This window comes from Anas platyrhynchos, chromosome 1 (assembly GCF_047663525.1).
Source record: "Anas platyrhynchos isolate ZD024472 breed Pekin duck chromosome 1, IASCAAS_PekinDuck_T2T, whole genome shotgun sequence".
Classification (NCBI taxonomy): Eukaryota; Metazoa; Chordata; class Aves; order Anseriformes; family Anatidae; genus Anas; species Anas platyrhynchos.
The window spans coordinates 190,048,175-190,067,057 of record NC_092587.1 but is presented as its reverse complement, the minus strand read 5'-3'; the positions used below and the strand labels follow the sequence as shown (position 1 = coordinate 190,067,057).

Genomic DNA, 18,883 nt, shown 5'->3' with positions numbered 1-18,883 from the left:
ATTTTCATTTGCACCTCTGGCATTATTCTAAATTCCTCCACGTCTTTGTTGTCACTGTTCTTTGAGAAAAAACTGGTCATTGTATCCTGATTTATTTTCCTCCCTGCCAACTTACACAGACAAGGTTATTTTAATCTTTTCCCCATACCAATCTCTCCACCTCCTTACCTGCCTCATTTTTTTTTCACTCTTTCAAGTTTTTCAGCGTTCCAAAAATTAAAGTTTTATTTCGTTCCAGAGACACATTGTTACATTTTAGGAAAAAGTAATTTTAGGAAGTTTCTCTTTTGGTTAAGGTTTTTAAGCAATGTTTACATTAGTGCACAGACACACAGGCACACACACATGTAAACATTATCTATTACCCGTAATAAGCCAAGGAGTTAAACTTTCTCAAGCTCAAAAACATTTGCCATCAGAAAAACCACTATTTACTTCAGAAAAGCAAGAGGTTATTCGTTAAACATTTTCACTTACATATACATATGTATCTAGTTTGCGACAAGAGAGTGTAAGATTAAAAGTATGTATGACTCTACTACTATCACAACTGATAACGATAATGTAAGACCACGACCTGAAATCTGCTGCAAATTGCTATTTTCACTGCGGCACCTGTCTTCCCCAGGCCACATCCAAGTTGTCTAATGTCAGATTGCAATCCGTTTTCTTCTATACTATCCTTATCAGTATTACCTTAGAAGCCAGCTAAGCAGCAGACACGTAACACCAACATGCTGAAAACACGATTAAACAGCATTTCTCTTCCAGAATGAATAAAGCTTACATATCAGAAAAGAGTAATAACAAATTCAGGAACATCGATCATTTCTGAAACACATATCATCAAACATTTGGTTACCTTCAAACTCCAGTTACAAACCTTTTATTAGCATCTCCTGTATCTCCACATATGCATATTCTGTTTTGCAGCATCCATAATTTATTCTCACAGCAGAACACCACCACAGCTGAGGAAAATGTCTTTCCAGCACAAAAAGGACCCTCTAAACAGCCATTGATGCCTAGCTAGTTAAAAGCTTCTGCCAGATAGACGTACTTACAGGATTTACACTGCTGCCTCCTACTGCACTTCACTAACTCTCCAGAATAACTCTACCTGGTGAGAGGCAGATTATTTCAGTGCTTTGTCTATGCATCAAGCAAACCACATGCCACGGCAACACCTAGAAGAGGGTGGGGGAAGTTTTCGACAGAGAGGCGTGACTAGAAAATGTGGCAATCAGCTCAGTTACACGTCAGGACGGACTTGTTTATTTTTCAAGCTGTGCGCTGTAAAAAACCAAAGGCATAGGAATCGAAGATAGGATAGATTTTCTGTAGAAAAGCAAGGTAAATACCTGTTAAAAGGGCTGATTAAATGAGCATGTATGAATTGTTCTCTGTTTGTTTTTTAAGTAAAAAATTGCTCCAATGCTTAGGCTCTAGAGCAAAGCCTACACCTTTTTCAGCTGCCTTGCAGCACGCCAGTACGAAGAACCCTGGAGATCTGACTCTCCGGTACCAAGGTGCCTCTTGGCAAGGGACTTGCTGACCTGGTGCCCTGCGTGCCCACAGCCTTGCGCCATGTCCCAGCATACGGGGCATTACCCTGTCACGGGACAAAGGACGAAGGAGGGAGCAGATCGCACAGACAGGTGTCAGTGTTAGAACTCTGCAAATGGTGGTTTGCTTGTTTGTTTTCCCTGTGCTGCATTGCTATGTAGAAGAACTGTTACCAGCAAACAGCCACGAAGGTAAACTTGCTGCCTCTCCTCACATCTCTTGCTTTGATACAAACACTCTGCAATTGCAAGCTGCTGTGCCACAAAACCTCGTTATCCCACTAATCACCATTTCTTCAGAGGCTTGTGCTCCCTCTCTTTGTTCACCTGAGCTTTTCCTTGTCTCAGTGCCACTCAGTGACACCCAGGAGCCCCAGGCAGGGACCAGAAAACCAGCCCAATGCCCTCAAACAGCATGAAAATCAGCATTTTGTGCCACACTGGACAAAATTAGGAGATAACAGTCAGCCTGTCAGGCCTGAGTGCAGCCCCTCTACCCTCGCAGCAGTAGCTTTATCCCTGTGGATGGTGAGAAAGATGCTCTTCCAACACCACAGCTCCCGTGCTGCGGATGAGCCCATCCTTGGTACCGCTCCAGTAGGAACCAAAGCCCTGACACAGCACCCAAGACAAAAGCATCGGGAGCCGCCCGGTTTGGCTGGCTACAGCTGAGCTCCGGGCCCAGCTCTAAGCTGCCTCTGGGCTAGAAACAGTGGGAACTGCTGCAGTAGAGCTGCCTGCGGCCCATGTTCCCTGCCACGGCCTGGGAAACCGATGCTTCCCTGTTATATCACTGCTACAGGGCACCACATCCCCATGCACCTTACATCTTCTCCTCCTGCAGAGGAATTAAGCAGAATGCAGCCACTGCTAAGTCTACGGGCTGTAATACACCTAAAACCTCTATGCAAAACCTGAATAGAACAGATTCAGCCAAGAGACTGTAGCTATTACTTGCCACTTAATCCTTACTCTTCTGACACACAACAGATAATCTCTCATTACGTTACCAAGTAAAATGGCAACCTTCCTGGTAAGGTGAAAGGCAAGAGACAGAAAAATTAATTTTAAATTAAATTAATTCTTCTAAACAGAACAATTTACACACTTTTTAAAGTTAGAAATAACATGTTCTTATCATAGCTTACCGTGGTTGCTTCTGAGTCTGGTTTTTCCTTGATTTTCTAAAGGAGAAAAGCCAAGCAAAAGGTGATCTGAATCCCAGAAAGGAAGCGGAAGTGTTCTTTTGTGCTTGAGGATTTGTGTGGGATGACATTTTAAATTCTTTGTGATCTAAAAATATTATAAAAAATTGATTTGCTTCACGTTCTTATTAAAAGCAGTATTAAAGTGTACATTAAACATTACGCTTTCACAATTCACTTTCGCTTACCTTTTATACCAGTAAAATCCAATTTTTTACATTTTTGGACAGAGTATGTGACATGCTGCTTTCTAATGCCTAACTAGAAGGCTAAGAGAAAGATGAACAGGTCTAAAGTTTCAAAAAGTACTCTTGTTTTTAGGTGGCACATGTGAGATAAAGGAGGCTCCTTTTCAGAAAGTAATCAGCACTCAACAATTTGAAAACCAGAAACATTTTAAAATGAACATTTGAAAACTGAGGCAACCACAATCATTAGTCACTTTCTTCCTGCTTTTACAAGAAATATAAATATTAGAACCTTGAATGTACAATGGTTTAAAGGACTGCGGGTGTGACTACCTAACAGGAATTCAGTACTGTGTATCATGCAATTCCTTGTGATGGGATTTCTTGGGCCACTCCAAGGCACTAGTGTAAATCTTCTGCTGCAAACTGCCCATCAGAACTGCTGTTTTAAGTGCCATATATCATGAATGATTTCTCTCGGAAGCATATGATTTGATTTCTTCAACTGTAGCAAGCCATTGGGAATAAACCCAGGCTGCCTGTAGAAGAAGCTGGCAATCCCTGGGAATTGCTCACAGGTTAGGGAAAGGAACTGCAGGGTTTGCTACTAAAATATTCCACAGGAAACTACAGGACATAAGGAAACAAAGACTCACTCAGGATTCACTGCATTTTTTTTTTTTCCTATTTAAAACATCATGTCTGAGACAACACAACACCCTGAAAATGGCTTATCCAATGACCACTGGAGAAAGCAAAAACAGAAACGGAAGCAAAATGTCGCCGATAAAAACAGCGTGAGGCAGTATTTTGGATTAAGTCCAACATAAAATGAATATGTCACATGACTTAAATCCCACGTGTAATTGTTTTCACTTCAGTGACAATCACGTATTATGAAATGCTGCATCCTTTACCCCTTTCAGAGCTTAACTTCTTGGTGTCATTGTTTGACTTGACAATGAAGGTGACATCAGGAGAGTCCTATCAGCGCTCTGCCACAGCCAGGATGGTCTAGGGATGTAGGCAGAGCAAGACCCGTGGGTAGAAGTAGTACCTTTTGTTAAACCAACTCATACAGTTGGAAATACCAGAGCAGCCTTTGAGGCACACAACCCCTTCTTCAGATCTGAAATAAAAAGAGCAGCTTTCAAAGTTAAATACCATTGAACAATCACACAGAGCTGAGTTAGCTAATGCACCAATTAGACCACCTCTGAAAGAGAAAAACAGTAGATAGCTGTGGACTAGCAGGGATGCTGGGGTGTAAACAGGCAGGAAAGAGAGAGGTTCTGTGGAGGGCTCTAATTTCACAAAATTTTGTAGTCTTTCACTTTTCTTTTGAAATACAGTTCTTTTCAAGTGGTTCTTCTACTTGCTACGAGGCTCAGATAGAAGACCTCAGTGAAAAATGTGCAGAAACGTGAATGGCATAAAAGCATACATCATGCATGAAAACTACCTGGAGGGAAGATGAAAAAGGCAACACGGCAACATAGATGCTGTGTTTGGTAGAGTTACCATGGTTTTTGTGCATGTTCATTTTGGATGGGCAACACCACCTTTGAAATGAGATCTCTAGCCATTGCTTCTCAGGCAGCCCAGCTTTTCGGGCTGTGTCCCCTGCCCTGATAATCAGCACTAGTGTGCCTTTTACCCAGTGCTACCAGGAAAAGTTGTTTGCCAATACAGTCTCTCACCCAAACCCAGACTACCTACCTATTCCAAATGTCATGTAGGTGCTTTTAGTTTCTTTAAGAAAACCAGGTTAAGGCTGAAACAGATTTTGTACAAAATCAACTGGGAAACCACCACTGTAATAAAAGCAATTATGGAATGAGAATATTGTGGATTTTCTATTGTGACTCACAGTTCTACTTTTAACAGAATCTGCTTAAAGACACATGCTCATTTTGAAAACGTAGTTTTGGCAAAACTTTGACATGAGAAAAAACTCAATGCCATGTCAGAAACTCCTTACCCACTAAATTCTGAAATGCTCTAAGACGTTGGTTTGATGACCATTATCATATAGGTAAGGAACTGGGAAAATGCAACTTACTGGTCTTTTTGCTGTTCCTTAGCTGATGCTCTAATGGTGGCTTTAGCATTGTATTGACATCAGTGTTATTCTGAAATTTTTTTCTTTGTATTTCTTCAAACCATTCTCCAGTCACCCCTTGCAGACCTGTTTCAGACTTCTTTCTCTCCAGAAGTTTTCTAGAAAGGAAAAAAAAAACAATACAATTTATTTTTAAGCCATTTGAGATACTACAGGTATATTATTAGGTACTCTTGTTTAAGTATTTAAAGTATATTTCTACATATAGTATGTCTGAAAAGAAAATGCAGTGGGACGTGATACATTCAGAGCAATCACATGAAAGACTTGTGAGAGCAGAGCTCTCCAGCTTAACAATGAGATTGTGTGACTAGCTTAACTGGACTACTCATATGCTTGCATTATTCTCTGCCTCAAAGCACATCCTTCTTCCTTGCAAAATGAGGTAATAATTCATAAGCATTATAAAACTAATTGAAAGTAAGATTAGGTTCAGGCAATAATCGAATTAAAATAAATAATACTGTAACAAAGCAATTCTTAAAATATTTATCCACTCATTTAAGCAGTAACAGTAATGAGATTATTCCGACTTTCACAAGGAAGCTCACCGGGGCCCACCACATGCTTTCTCTGTAAAGAGACAAAATAAATACTGCGTTCAGCTAATAGGTATACACGCAACATGTCCAACGAGTTTATCACATTTTCCTCTTTCCTTGCTGCATAGTGATCCTGCCTGTGTTTAATATGTATGTAAGCAGCTAACAATGATTATGGATGATCTACCAAGCAGACGAGAGGACTGAACAAGGTACACACATGTGGCATCAAATGAAGAAGCTGCTTAGCAGCAGGTTCAGTTTTCATACCAAGAGGTCACAGGATTGTACTGTTTATGTGGACATAAAAGAATAATGTACACTTGCAAAGAAGTCCGGATAGCGCAACTTACTTGTGTTCAAATTACATCACACAAGTGCCTGAAGTACAAATTTAAATGTGGGAGATCCACACCCCAGCCTGCTCTGGTGGCAACACAGCAAGACTTGGTGCACAGCCTGAAGATGTAATACCCATGTTTTACCGAGGCGCTCATGTAAATCTTCCGTCTTAAGCTGTGGTAAAACCCATGTCCAGGAACAGAGACATATGTTTATTCTTTCAGTGAACGTACATTTATCAGCTAGCAACTTGAATAAAAACTCCCTTTCTGTCATTGAAACAACATTACTTCACAAAACAAACTTGAAATTAATCGTCTAGCCTGGAAATGGCTGTACGTCCATCTGGAATCAATACAGACTGTGTTGTCCACACTAGCACCTACTGTTCATCCGGCAGCCTCTGAAGAATAGGAGGGCAGGAAAGCCACATTTTTGCTAAATGAGTATTTCTCTTGAAGAAGATCAACAGACTCATGCAGGAGCACTTGACATTTCAAATAAACTTCTTACAAAGGCAAAAATGTTATCACCACAGATACTGCCGTGCTGTGGGAATGGTTAAGCACAACGAACGCCATCTGCAGCACGGAGAGCAGCCTCGCAGTAACACAGACCAGCAGGAGGAGATGAACAAAGCGCTCTCGGGCGCCAACTCCATGACCTCACTGAGGCGGCCTTAGCAAAGGGGACCCGGGGCCTGAGGAGCAGCCAGGCCTGTGGGGCGGCTGCAGCCAGGGCCATCGCCGCAGAAGGCTTGGACGTGGAGACCAGCTCCTACGACCCAACCCGCCTCCTGCGGTCCTTTAACACAACCCGAATTAACTGTTTTCCTTGCCAACCTAAGCAGGAATGAAATAATTTAGGGCAGACAGCTTGTATGTCTGTACAGCTGTGGGATTTGGCTGGTTGGAGGACGCCAGCCCGGCGCGGGCCAGATGGGTGCGATGGCGTTTAGCAGGGTGACACCTCACGGTAACAGCCAAAAACACACCCGTGTTCCCTGCACAACCTTCCAGGATTGCTCTCCCAGGTGAGTTCTCCAACGTACTCACTGTGGGGAATTCCTACATCATTTATATACAAGTATCTATTTGCTTTAAATGTGTGCCCTGTGGATAGAAGAAAAAAAATTGTAAAAAACACTTACTCTAGCGTCTACCATATAGGCATTGCATGAACGTGCCTGAGACGGAAAAATATATTAAAAAAATTGCTCAAACCCTGACATTAACATTTAAACATTGTAAATCTTTACCAGTACATATACATTATCTCTACTCATTATGTGTGCATGTGCTGCTTTTAATTGTGCTGCCATCCCCAGCTCATGAACTAAATCCTTTGAATTGCTTGTGTGTATTTGTACTTACACGCAGATGCACACCCCCATGTGGAACCCTATATATGTACAGTTATGTGAGTATGGAATAATATTTATATATTTGTAACTGCAGTATCATACAACCATTAAATATTTCTCATTTGCAGTGGCTCCCGGCCAAACCACCTCATTTCACTACATACCTGCTCTGTCACGTCTGCATGCCCCCTCACGGTACCAATGAAGGATGGCTGTGAACTACAAGGGAAGCCCGTCTCGAGAAACAATTACACCAGAAGATGGTATCTGCAGTCAGCGTTGCAACGAACTTGCCTTTGAGGCAGTGCTATTGTTACTTGGATTGCAAATTATAGATTGAGACACTGCTCCGTAGGAGTGTCAAAACACCTAAATACCCTCTAAACCAAATACATTAATCCTACTTCCCTGTCTGCTCCATCCATCCTTCTTCCTCCTTCCTTTTCCTGGACACTCTGAGCCACTTCCCCCCCTGGGAGGGGGCAGCCCCACTGTGCCAGGCACAACCACCATCAGCTTCTGCAGGATTAAAGGCAGCTCCGCTCCTGGCACACACGGAGCCCGTGCCACAAACCAGGGCAGGCAGCGATCCAGCATGGCTTCGCAGACTGTACCTCTTCAACTTTTCCCATCAATTATCCTACACATCTAAACTAGTGAATCACTTGGGAGCAATTCCTTTGCGGTGTTTTTCCAAACATCTCTTCCTTCTTGGCATAAGCACGTCCCAGTATTTCTTGCACAGACTCCTCCAGGGAAAAGCTAACCTATATGGTTGTATGCATTAGGCTTTCATGTGGGTTATCACAAATATTGTCAAAAGATCTGCAGCCTCCCCGTCACTTCCTGCTAGGATAATAAGGAGCTTTAATTGCTGCCGTAAGAGGAAAAGTATTTTCTCTATCATCTCCTTATTGAACACAGAGCAGAAGACAAATGCAGAAGGCAAACTGGGTTGCCAAATAGAAGATCTGTTCGCAGGGACCAGGGAACTCAATCCCACTTTTGTCAAAGCAGAAGCTGCTGGTTTCAGTAGAAGCAAGATTTGGCACTAAACAGCTCTTAGCACACACCTCACGAGAGAACTGAGCACGAGGAATTGCGCCAGGCTGGCCGGGAAGCAGAGCGGGGTTTGCTCATCAGATCAAAGCCCTCAGTGTCTGGGAAGGCAAAGCTGAAAGGACTGCACATAAAACCTGTGCCGAAAGCATTAGGTAACAGCTACATCAGGGCAATTAATCTGCAAAAACAGCCACCTAAAAGAAGCTTGTGTCTTTACTTTGTTTATATTCCTCACTTTGTCAGCAAGAAAAGGCTAAGATGCTGAAAAACAGTGCCTGGAGAACCAGTTCTTTCCCAGCATTTTGCTTCAACTTTCCCACCTTCCCACTGCTCCATGCATTATGCCACACAGACGAACTGTGCATCTTTATCATTTGCACGGCCAGTTCATTTTCTGGAAAACTATGTCTGTTATCACAGCAATGGATAACATTCTATAAAGCATATGCAAGAACATTTTCTTATATTTCACTTTGACAAAAACATCATTTAAAGGCCTTCTTTCAGGTTGCCATCTTATTTAAAAAATAGAGAAAGAAGTATTTCTGACAACATCAGACCACCACAGCTGAAATAAATAAATATATAAACTATTATCCACCATATCACATCTAATAGCAAAAAAAAACCCACTATATTCTGTTTTCTACAGTGCCAGTGAAGCTTCTGTATCCGGTTAATCCTCTCAGGAAGAGAAACAAACATGGAGAGCTCAGATGCTTTTTCCTAGCAAGTCAGACAGTCGGCTCATTTTCCAAGGCATTATTCATTCTCTGTAGCTGGTATTTTTTTACTCACGTTAAAGCAATCTTTTGTTTATTTTTCTTTCTTGCTGTTTTCTATTTGGTTAATGTCAATAAAGCAAGTCATCTTCATTATTATATGTAAAACAGTATACACAAGTACGTGAATCAGAGGGGTAAACTGACTCCAATGTTTTGGTTGCGCACACTACAAGGCAGTGGGAAAAGTCCAAGCTGAAAAGCCACTTGTTTTTCATTTGGCCTTTGTATTTGTAGAATTAAGCCTTCCCTGGAAAACCAAGGTCTCCTCTCATTTGATTAACAAAATGTTGCATTGGCAATAACGCTGGAATCTAACCTGCTGGGTCAATGCAAATCAATCAGATTGCATTTTCTCTTCTTCCCAAATACTTGTTTTCTTACTAAGTCTTCATATTTTTTATTAACATTACTGCTGCTATTTTTTTAAATTATGTATTGATTTTGTTCAGCCCGTTAACACACTAAGTTGCCTTCAGAAAACGTATTAGTCTGAGTATCTGACCAATAAAACCAAAAATAAATAAGGGCAAAGGTTCATGCCACAACAAGGAAGAGCAGAGTGCGTTGGTTTGGCATCTCTTTCTAACCATGCCCCAAATTCCAACAAATCTAATGGCTTGACTTTCACCGTGTTCAACAGGCTGCTGGGGAGTCACCTAGTGGTGACACTGCTGGATGGAGCGGAGTAACTGGAAGTACCAGGAAAGGTTCACCTTCAGGACAGGGGAAATCAGCCTGACATTGAAGTATATGGGATATGTTTTCAGTCCCACTTTGCCCGATGCATCAAGTTGACAGCTCAGAATTATCCCTAAATGTTGAGGCTCTGAAAATGTGCAAAACCAGAAGTAAGTGAGGAGAAAGTGAAAAGGGAAATAAGCTCTCTAGCTTTTCTTCCCGAACTGTACATTTTAGGAGGCAGAAGCCCTGTAGACACAAGTAAGGTTACTTAAGCAGGTAGCTGCAAACAGCTCACGTCATTTTGTCCCCACAACGCTTTACTGACAACAGATACCAGAGCCACACTAAGTCTTGCTATGAGTGTCATAGATACAGACCAGGAATATGTGCATTAAAGGCAGAAAGCCTTTTCTGCCCTTACTGAAGTCCCACCCTGTCTGCTCATAGGAAAGTCCTTCCATTTCTACCTCTCTTTTTAATTAAAAGGTAGGAAAAACAAACAAACAAACAAACACACAAAATGTGACCCAGGAATCTTCTATAATTCACTGTTATATTTGTAAAAGTCTTGTGGCACTTCTCAAAGCTTCAGAACTCTCAACAAAGGAATAATCGGCAGCATCCCATATCATTTAAGTGCCAGCATATCCATGAGACATAACAAATTAAGAGCAGCACTTTTTTCAGTGGTTTTATTCCTTATATTAAAGCCCATCACCTGCTCTAAGAAAGCCGAAAGTAGTGGCAAAGTGTACATTGATTAATCTCAGTCTCTGTGGGTTGAGTGTATCAGCATGCATGGAATGTTATAATTGGACTCCCATCGTAACTCACGATGTCTTTTGTGTCTGCATTCTTTAACTTGAGCACCCTAAGTACACTGGCTAAAAGTTACCTCTTTTTTTTTCTGCAAAGCATTAACTTCTAACATGACACTACACACAATGAACACACTGCAGACTTTTGTTCTAGCTGCTGTTTTCCTTCAGTGAGTCCAATCCTCCATTTCTGCTTGAAGCTTTTGTTCCCTGGGCAAGAGCACAGTGACACCTTCCTCTGGAGCATAAAATTACAAAATGTTGTAAGGAGTTGCCAGTGGCAGTCACAGGGGCAAGGACAGGCATTCTTGTGCTGACCACATACCTTCCCTCTGCTCTAGCACATCAGAAACAGTTCTCAGCTAAAGCTCAGAAATCTGGAGCTCAATGACTGTCTTCATAATACTCACTTTTTAAAGCACAGAGCACTGTGAACATAGATCATGGGAACTGATCATCCATCTCAAGCTTTAGCAGAGGCTCAGAACATTGCTTTTAATATATATATTTTTTTTTAAAGCAGCTGTGCTGGGTTTACAGTGAAAATCATTTTAGCCCTATTGGAAGAAACAGAAGAGGCTGTAAGCATACAACTTTTCACTGAGTTTATAAATATTTAGAATATGAAAGCTTTTAGTCCTTTGGTCAACAAGAGTGAATGAGGTCAAAAGCCACTGGTAATGTCACGGCTGTCAGCAAGTCTCCAGGTTGGGCTGATTCTCTGCTATTTTCACTACATGGAGTGCGAAGTAGGTGGAAGCTCTAATGCAAGAATGTTTCACAGATGATTTACAATCTTTCTGTAAATGACCTGTCAAAATCAGATGGGCATGGTAAAGGGTGTCACTTTATTATGGTGTCACTTTATTACGGTGTCAATACTCACAAGCTACCTGCCAATATTATGTGGTAATAACAAAACAAATTCATGATGCAATGGGAAGGAAGGCTACCTATCATTCCTTAGTGTGTCACATAGCTTCTGAACTGTAGTAATTAATATCTCTAATGAGATGACTTTATTAATAGGAATTTCCATAAGCATTAATAGACACTAATCAGTGCAATGGATATAATCCTCCATGCAGTTTCTGTTTCATTTGTAGGGAAAGATGTAGTCTCAATCCAAAACACTGTGTGACAGGAATAAGTTTTGGGTTCCTAAATTTCTGTCCCAGAAGCCTTGCACAGAAATATGGATGTATACCGGGTATCCCCCATATGCAGTGAATTTTAGGTCTTTGAACATTTTGACTACATTAATGAATGCAGTCAGCATGCACAGCCAGACGAGCGGGGCTGGTCCGGAATGGATGTCTGGAAATCTGAGACAAATCTGCTCCAATACAGTGCTGGGGTAGGAAGGGCAGATTGGTTGCAAGGCTGGGAATCAGGTCTTCTGGTACATCTGGAGGTAATGATTAACAGCAGACCTATTTACTCTTCCAGGGTTGAACTGCTAGCTGATTGTGGGACCTTTTACAAACACTGATAGCGTAGAGACAGCCATCTATGCAAGTAATCTGCAGGTCAGCCATAAATTTAACTGCCTTACAAAGACACAATGTAGATGCTGTTTCTCATATTGGTGGCATGACTTTATGTATGCAAAATATTTCCTAGTTAACAATATAGGAGAAAATAAATAAACAAAGCAAATAAACAAAGCAAAAGAAACAGGAATAGATGAAAATGCTGAATAATGGAAGTTGGTTTCAAGTAAAGACGAAAGTCCCATCGCTGCAAGCAGACTTGTGTATGATGGCCAATGGACTGGGACAGACCTCTAGAATTTAGAGACTCCAGATAGCCTTAGACATCCGATGGCACAGGGCTAAGCTTGAAGCCTAAGGCTCTCAAAATACACCTTAGAAACCTCAGGTAATTGTGCAGAGTCTCACACACATCTGAAGCAAGATTCTGGTCAACAGATGTAATACAGAAGGTCAGGGTGTTGTACACTGTTTATGTGTTACTGTAACACAACAAAAGCCTTATGTTGCTTTAAGTTAAGGAAAGCAGTCATAAGAAGGAACAGAGACTCTGGAAGTTGACACAGTGGACATTTTTCATTTGGAAATAAACATATATTACACCTATATATATATACATATATATATAGTATACTTATACAGCCCCTGCTGTAGTGGCTCTGAATTTATTACATCTCAGGAGATAGCAATATTATAAAAACATAAGTAGTATTATGCTATAAACCATATATACATATATATAATTTTAATAGACATATATATGCATATAAAAATGTATTTTAAGTTCATTCAAGTCCACAACACAGGAAGGAACAGAACACAGAGCCCACCAGCCATGCTGCTGCAGCTCTGCCAGACTGCAGCTCTCTGCACTCAGGCCCCTTTACCTAGAAATCCAAAGATACAGCAAGCAGAAATATTGCAATGGGTTGATTATTCCAACCACAAATTAAACTGAGTGTAATTTAGATGCAATAAAGTACAAATATATTGCAGTTTTTCATCATTTACTCTTAGCTTTTATTTTGTGATTTTGATGTGTTTGGTCAGTTAGTATGATACCAATACACATACCTGGTTATTTCTGAGGTAAGACTCATCAAAAGAGTATAGTTCCAGGTAGGAATTTTAAATGCAGGCATTTAAGTAGAGCTATTACATTTAACAGTGTTAATATAACAGTCTAGTGACAAAGGATCAGAAACACATTTTATGTGAACATTTAAATGAACAAATCCTCAGCAAAAGTTCCTGATTTTCCCCTGCTTTATATACAACATTTCTTACTGGAAATCCGTATTGTGAGAAGTGCAAGTGCTGCATGTCTAGATGGACCCACAACAGACTTCACGTTATGTAGCTCAGGAACCAAAACTATCAAGCTACGGCTCCTCAGGCTTCACCACAGAAAACACAATCCCACCAAAACCCCTGCTTAGGTGTGACTCCCACACGTGCTGCAGTCTTTCACAAGACTACAGACACAACCTGAAAACACCAGCGCAGCACAGCTGTGCCAATACCAGGGGAAATATCCATCCACAACAAACACGTATCAGCCCTATTCCTCTGCAACAGTTTTCATTTCCTGGCACTACCAATTTAATATTCCTGAAATATGCGCAAGGACCTCAAACTGTTGGGACACAGTATGTAGAAGCTGTCAGCACCTGCAAATTTTGAGTTCCTTCCAAAACTACTCTCTGCAGACCAATATTCATCTCCTTCTTTATGGCCGTGACAGGCAGCACAGGTTACATTTCACTGGCGCTACCTTCTGCAGCTCCGGTGACTTGAATTGCGGAGGAGAGAGAGGGTGCTGAGGACACAAACATTACTGCTAGAAAGCTCAAACCTGGGAAGTGCACGGACTTCCTACAAGGTGTGTTAATCCTTCACCAGGCCACAACTCCACTGAAAAAAAAAAAATTAACAAATCACTGACGAGATCAGACTGTTTGGCACTAGTGTGCACTGCTGTAACTGACCTGATCCACTTGTTATCATAGCCTGGTTTAATTTATCTACGTAGGCAAAACCAAAATAATTTTACTTTCTTAATTAAGCTTGGACTTAGAAAATATCTACCCACAAGCTTAAAGGTAACCCTGGATTTAAATCTCATTCATTTCAGCAAGTACCTTCTTTTTTGCACCCCTAGGGCCATCAGCAAGTAGTCTAAATAATCATTATCAATTTAATTGTCATTTTTGCAACTTTTTGTCACATAAAAATGCATACTCTAGTTTGAACTCTGGCATAAAAGTGGAAAAGCCCTGAGTGTGTCCTTGCCACTCCTGCAGGTTTGACAGCCCGGGCACTGGGCCAGCTTGGGAAGAGCAGCGCTGGTAGCCTTGGAGAAAGCTCTTGTGAAGCAAGCTAGAGGCGTCAGCAAAGACTGTGTCTCTCCTTCCCCTGGGAGCTGCTTTTAAGCAGAAGCTGTCACTCTGTACCATGCCCGAGCCACGGCCCAGATGTGTCACTGCTGTCTGTGCATGGCCACGGCCCTGCTGCTCTGGGTCCAGACCCCTGGCTGATGTCCCCACCTGGCCTCAGCTCCATCACCCCTGGCCTGCCTGGCATCACGGGGGCGTGGCTGACCCCAGTCAGCATCACCGGACCTCATCCTGACCCTGCTGCAACTTCACAGCCTGGTCTAAGTGCTCCTGTGTCACGACAGCCCTATCTGACAATGGGGCTGAGGTGCGAAGGGCGCCGGTGGTGAGGCCCTGCCCTGATGGCCCTGTGAGGGGACCCACGGCTCCTGCTGCCCCAGCTCCCTGGGAGTAGTGCCGGAACAGCGTTAGGAAGGCAGACACAGACAAGTGCTGGACCAGACAGGCTCCTCCGAACTCAACACACCATTAAAAGCCTTCCTGGGACCACATGCCACCACACGTGCTGTAGAAAACCCTGGCCCTCAAACACAAAGAAGCACACAGCTGTCATAACGCTGAAATCTGTCCTAACACTGAAAGAAATTCACTATGAACAGACAAGACTAGAGATCTGTCAGCAATGCTATGTGGAGCCTGCTCTGTAAACGTAAAACATATTAACAGACATCAGGTTACCTAGAACAGATCGACGCGGCTACAACCGAAACAGAAAATGGCAGCTGCTCCCCTGCAGCCTGTAATCCACCTGCCCTTCCTCAGCTCACGTGAAGTCATTGCCCTCTATTTCAAGCCCCTCTGTGAAGGGCTTATTATTCAAAAATAGCTGTGAGGAACAACTGTGGTGGTATCTTGATAAGCAAATTAACCATTTGCTTCCAGTTATGGTCAACAACCTGCGCTCAAACAAGGGGAGTCCAAAGGTGGGACTATTTATGACATGTAATTGTTTACCAAACCGAGAAGAGACTTTTAAATCACAGTCCTTCCTGCCATTTTACTTCTCTTTGTACTTACTTAGCATATTAGCACTTCAGGGCTTCAAGGACCTGCTTTCCTAAGTCTTTACAAACCACTAACCATGCCAGTGGCACAGTATCAGGAATAAATAATAATAGCATCTCCTTCATAAACAAGGCACAATAAGGCAATCGTGCCCTGAAATGTACCGGGTGGAGTATCTCTTATGAAAGAATTCCTTTATTAATGCTTTGTTCACAGAGGGTGCGCCAATGAAACCGCAATGTACCCAAGTGCTGGTGTCCTGGTGTCTTGCTCCTCACCCATGCTGGTTACGAGTGCTTTGATTCTAAAAATTTGTTCTCATTATAAGGAGCATGGCCCCTAATCTAAATCTCTAACATACAAGAAGTTATTCTTAGTCTTCATGAGGCTGCAAGAGTCAACAGGTCTACCTCTGTGCATAAGCCAAAATTACTTTGGGGGTTAAAGAATGAACTCCCAGACCTCTCAAAATGTAAACAAGTCAAAATAATGGAAGCACCAAAACAGGGCTGAGTATGGCTGCAATGTGACGTTATAAGTACAGAAAAAAAAAAGTGGAAAAATACATTACCTATGCAGTGTTTTGTCATCTATAGTCAGATCTATGAGAGTAAATGTCAGCCAACAGAATACAATGAAGAATTAGTTGCAACAAAGGATGAACTCAGTAAATGATCTACTGCGAGGCAGTGAGAACAGTTGTGCTCCTGTAAAAAAATAACTACGTCCACATGATTTGTTGTGGAGACGGCCTAGAGTAAAGTAAGGAGGGGATTCACGTGATTTATATGATGTTAATGGGTCACCAAGAGAGGAGTGGTGAGTAGTGCTGAGTGTGTCTCCCAATTAATTTACTTTACTTTCATCTTTAAATGGGAGTATAAAATGAAAACAAGCCTTCCCTTTGCTGCAAATGCAAAAGCATAAACCAATCTGAAAACAAGCAAAAAAAAAGAAAAAGGAATGAGCGCTCTCTTCTCCCCAAAGTTCCATTTCCTTTTTTTTTTTCTTCCTTTTTTTGTCCTTCAATTCCCATTCATAAACAGTGGCTGACACCCAAGATACTTTCTAGGGCTGGTAATATTTTTTTTCCATTCTTCCTACTAAGAAACAAGCAAAGAACATTCCTCACACAATGCAGGCATATTTTTTTCTAGAAACACGATCTAACTAATAAACTGCTGACTGGGGAAGTCGGTTCAATTCCCTGCTCACTTACTCATGCTCTGTTACTTTCAGTGTTATTTTCCCATTTTTTTTTGGTAATAGTACTTTCCTTTTTCTCAGGGATTAATAAATTAAAATGGCAGAAGGCCACTGTATGTAGTTATAGTAGGAGCCATCACACAAAACTGATGAATCTCCTAAAAGTTAGCAATTAAAGAACTCGGAGCTCTTCTGCCCGCCTGAATCCACTCTCTATTTACCCTCTCTTGTACCGTAACTCCCAACCATTCATTTTTTCAATCTCTTGCAAATGTACTAGCTAGCTCTCCCCATGCCACAGCCACAGCCCCCCTACCTGCTGCCTCTTTTAAGTAGCTGGCTTCATGTCTCCGTGCTCCTCTTGTCTTGGTTGCTCTTCTCTTGACTTCCTGCCCTCTTTCAGCACGGGAGAAGCATCTCCACACCAAGCTCGAGCCTCTGCAGTCGGAGGGATCACCAGGAGCCCCACAGCTGACTGAAAGGACACCTGCTTTGGCACTGCCTGCCTCTCCACACGCTGCAGAGGGAGGAGCTGCCCTGGAGATAAAAGGCAACAGCTCCACCTCTGAATACTACAGCTTCATGCCCTACTGCTGCTGAGCCTTCCTGTTCGGACTGCCAGTCCTTCTCCGACCTGCCAGGCTCCAAAAGGTTGTCCTGAAGAGACTGGAAGTAGGCTCCCTGGTTACCCTACCCGTTGGCTTCTTGGAGAAAGGACAGAAAGGAGAAGCACCTACAGGTTTGTTAAGCCTCTGGGAACCGGGGCTTCGCATGTAAATATCAGCTGTCAAATGTTTTTTAATTTCTGTCCCCAGCAGCTGTAGAAGAAAGCCTGAGAACCTGATCAGGGTGTACCCTGAAGCCTTGAAACCAGAAATCAAATAAGATCTGGAATGGTTTATGTCATGATTTTTAGGACTAATTCATTGTGTGTTGAAAGCAGACATGTGTTATCATTACCTGTACCTACAGCAAGCATTGTATCCTTATGGAAATTGAATTGTTTGGGACCCATCTGAACATGACACTGTCCTCTGAACAAGCTGGATGCCTCCCTATCTTCCCCTAGGCATCTAACCATGATTGGAATATCTGGGAGAAGGAACCTGCTTCCAGAGGCAAAGTCATCAATTTCACTAATCCAGTTAATTAGAATAGTAATTTGTGACTGAGTTAGGCTTCTGTTTTTAGTACTATTACTACAGAATCACAGAATGGCCAAGCTTGGAAGGGACCTCTGAAGATCATCTAGGCCGACCTCCCTGCCAAGCAGGATCACCCAGAGCACATTGCACAGGATGCATCCAGGTGAGTTTTGAATATCTCCAGAGAAAGAGACTCCACGACCTCTCTGGGCAACGTCCTCCAGTGCTCTGTTACCCTCATGGTAAAGAAGTGCCCCCTCATGTTCAGCCAGAACTTCCTGTAGAATTTTTTTAGACCATATACTCAATTTTTTTTTCCTCCCACACTGATACTTACAGATTTTCTCCAAGTGGGTATTATGTGTGAGACTGGATTTGATGAACAACAAAGGATACTGAAGCTGGGTGTTACCCAAGTCCAAAACTAATGTGCATTTTTTTTGAATTATGAAATATGTACTTACTAATTATTGTCTGTATTATTTTGAGTGTATATGGCAGTGTACAGTCATGTGAGTTGCACCAAAGCTGACTGTTGCAGCTTCTCTGAACCTGTTTCGTGGGAGAAGGAGCTTGGGTACGTTTGTTTGCTGTTCAAAGGCAATTGAAGGCTTGAATTCAAAGGCATTGCTCAGCATGGCCACGGGAGGGCACTAGAAAGAAGAAAATGGGCAAAAAACCAACGGCATCAGCTCTGCTTGCCCTCAGTAACAAGAACAAATGAAGGGGTCCAACAGGTCACAGGCCATTTCTGTATAAAAGGAAAAGCAAAACTGAGAGGTCCTGCCGGCGCCAAGGTGTGAAGCCTGCCAAGCACCAAGGAGCAGAGAAAGGGCTGGAGGTACCCAAAGGATGAGCTGGGGATGCACCAAGTGGAATGGGGGCAGAGACCACGAAGTGCAGCTCTGGCTGAGCCCACAGCTAGACAAATGCGCACAAGTGACTGGAAAGACCGTGTTCATGCT

At 42.3% G+C, this 18,883-nt stretch overlaps 1 protein-coding gene and 1 long non-coding RNA gene across 8 annotated transcripts in view; one reads left to right on the top strand and one right to left on the bottom strand.

Annotated features, from left to right (window-relative positions):
• Window positions 1–18,883, bottom strand: part of EXPH5 (exophilin 5) — a 34,369-nt gene that overhangs the window by 13,025 nt on the left and 2,461 nt on the right. For 3 of the 7 annotated variants that reach the window (XM_038175623.2, XM_038175644.2, XM_038175657.2), the window contains 2 exons: window positions 5,021–5,178; window positions 2,714–2,858 (listed from right to left, as the gene is read on the bottom strand). In XM_038175623.2, the coding sequence (XP_038031551.2) occupies window positions 2,714–2,858; window positions 5,021–5,178 (303 nt within the window). Of the gene's footprint in view, window positions 1–883; window positions 2,594–2,713; window positions 2,859–5,020; window positions 5,179–17,089; window positions 17,342–18,382; window positions 18,405–18,883 lie in introns of those variants that run through there. The other 4 variants (XM_038175639.2, XM_038175636.2, XM_027468525.3 and 1 more) reach the window with 4 other exon arrangements.
• On the top strand, window positions 6,075–7,730 carry LOC140001342 (uncharacterized). Its single transcript, XR_011806513.1, has 2 exons — window positions 6,075–6,997; window positions 7,456–7,730. It is a non-coding gene; the product is annotated as an uncharacterized lncRNA (long non-coding RNA).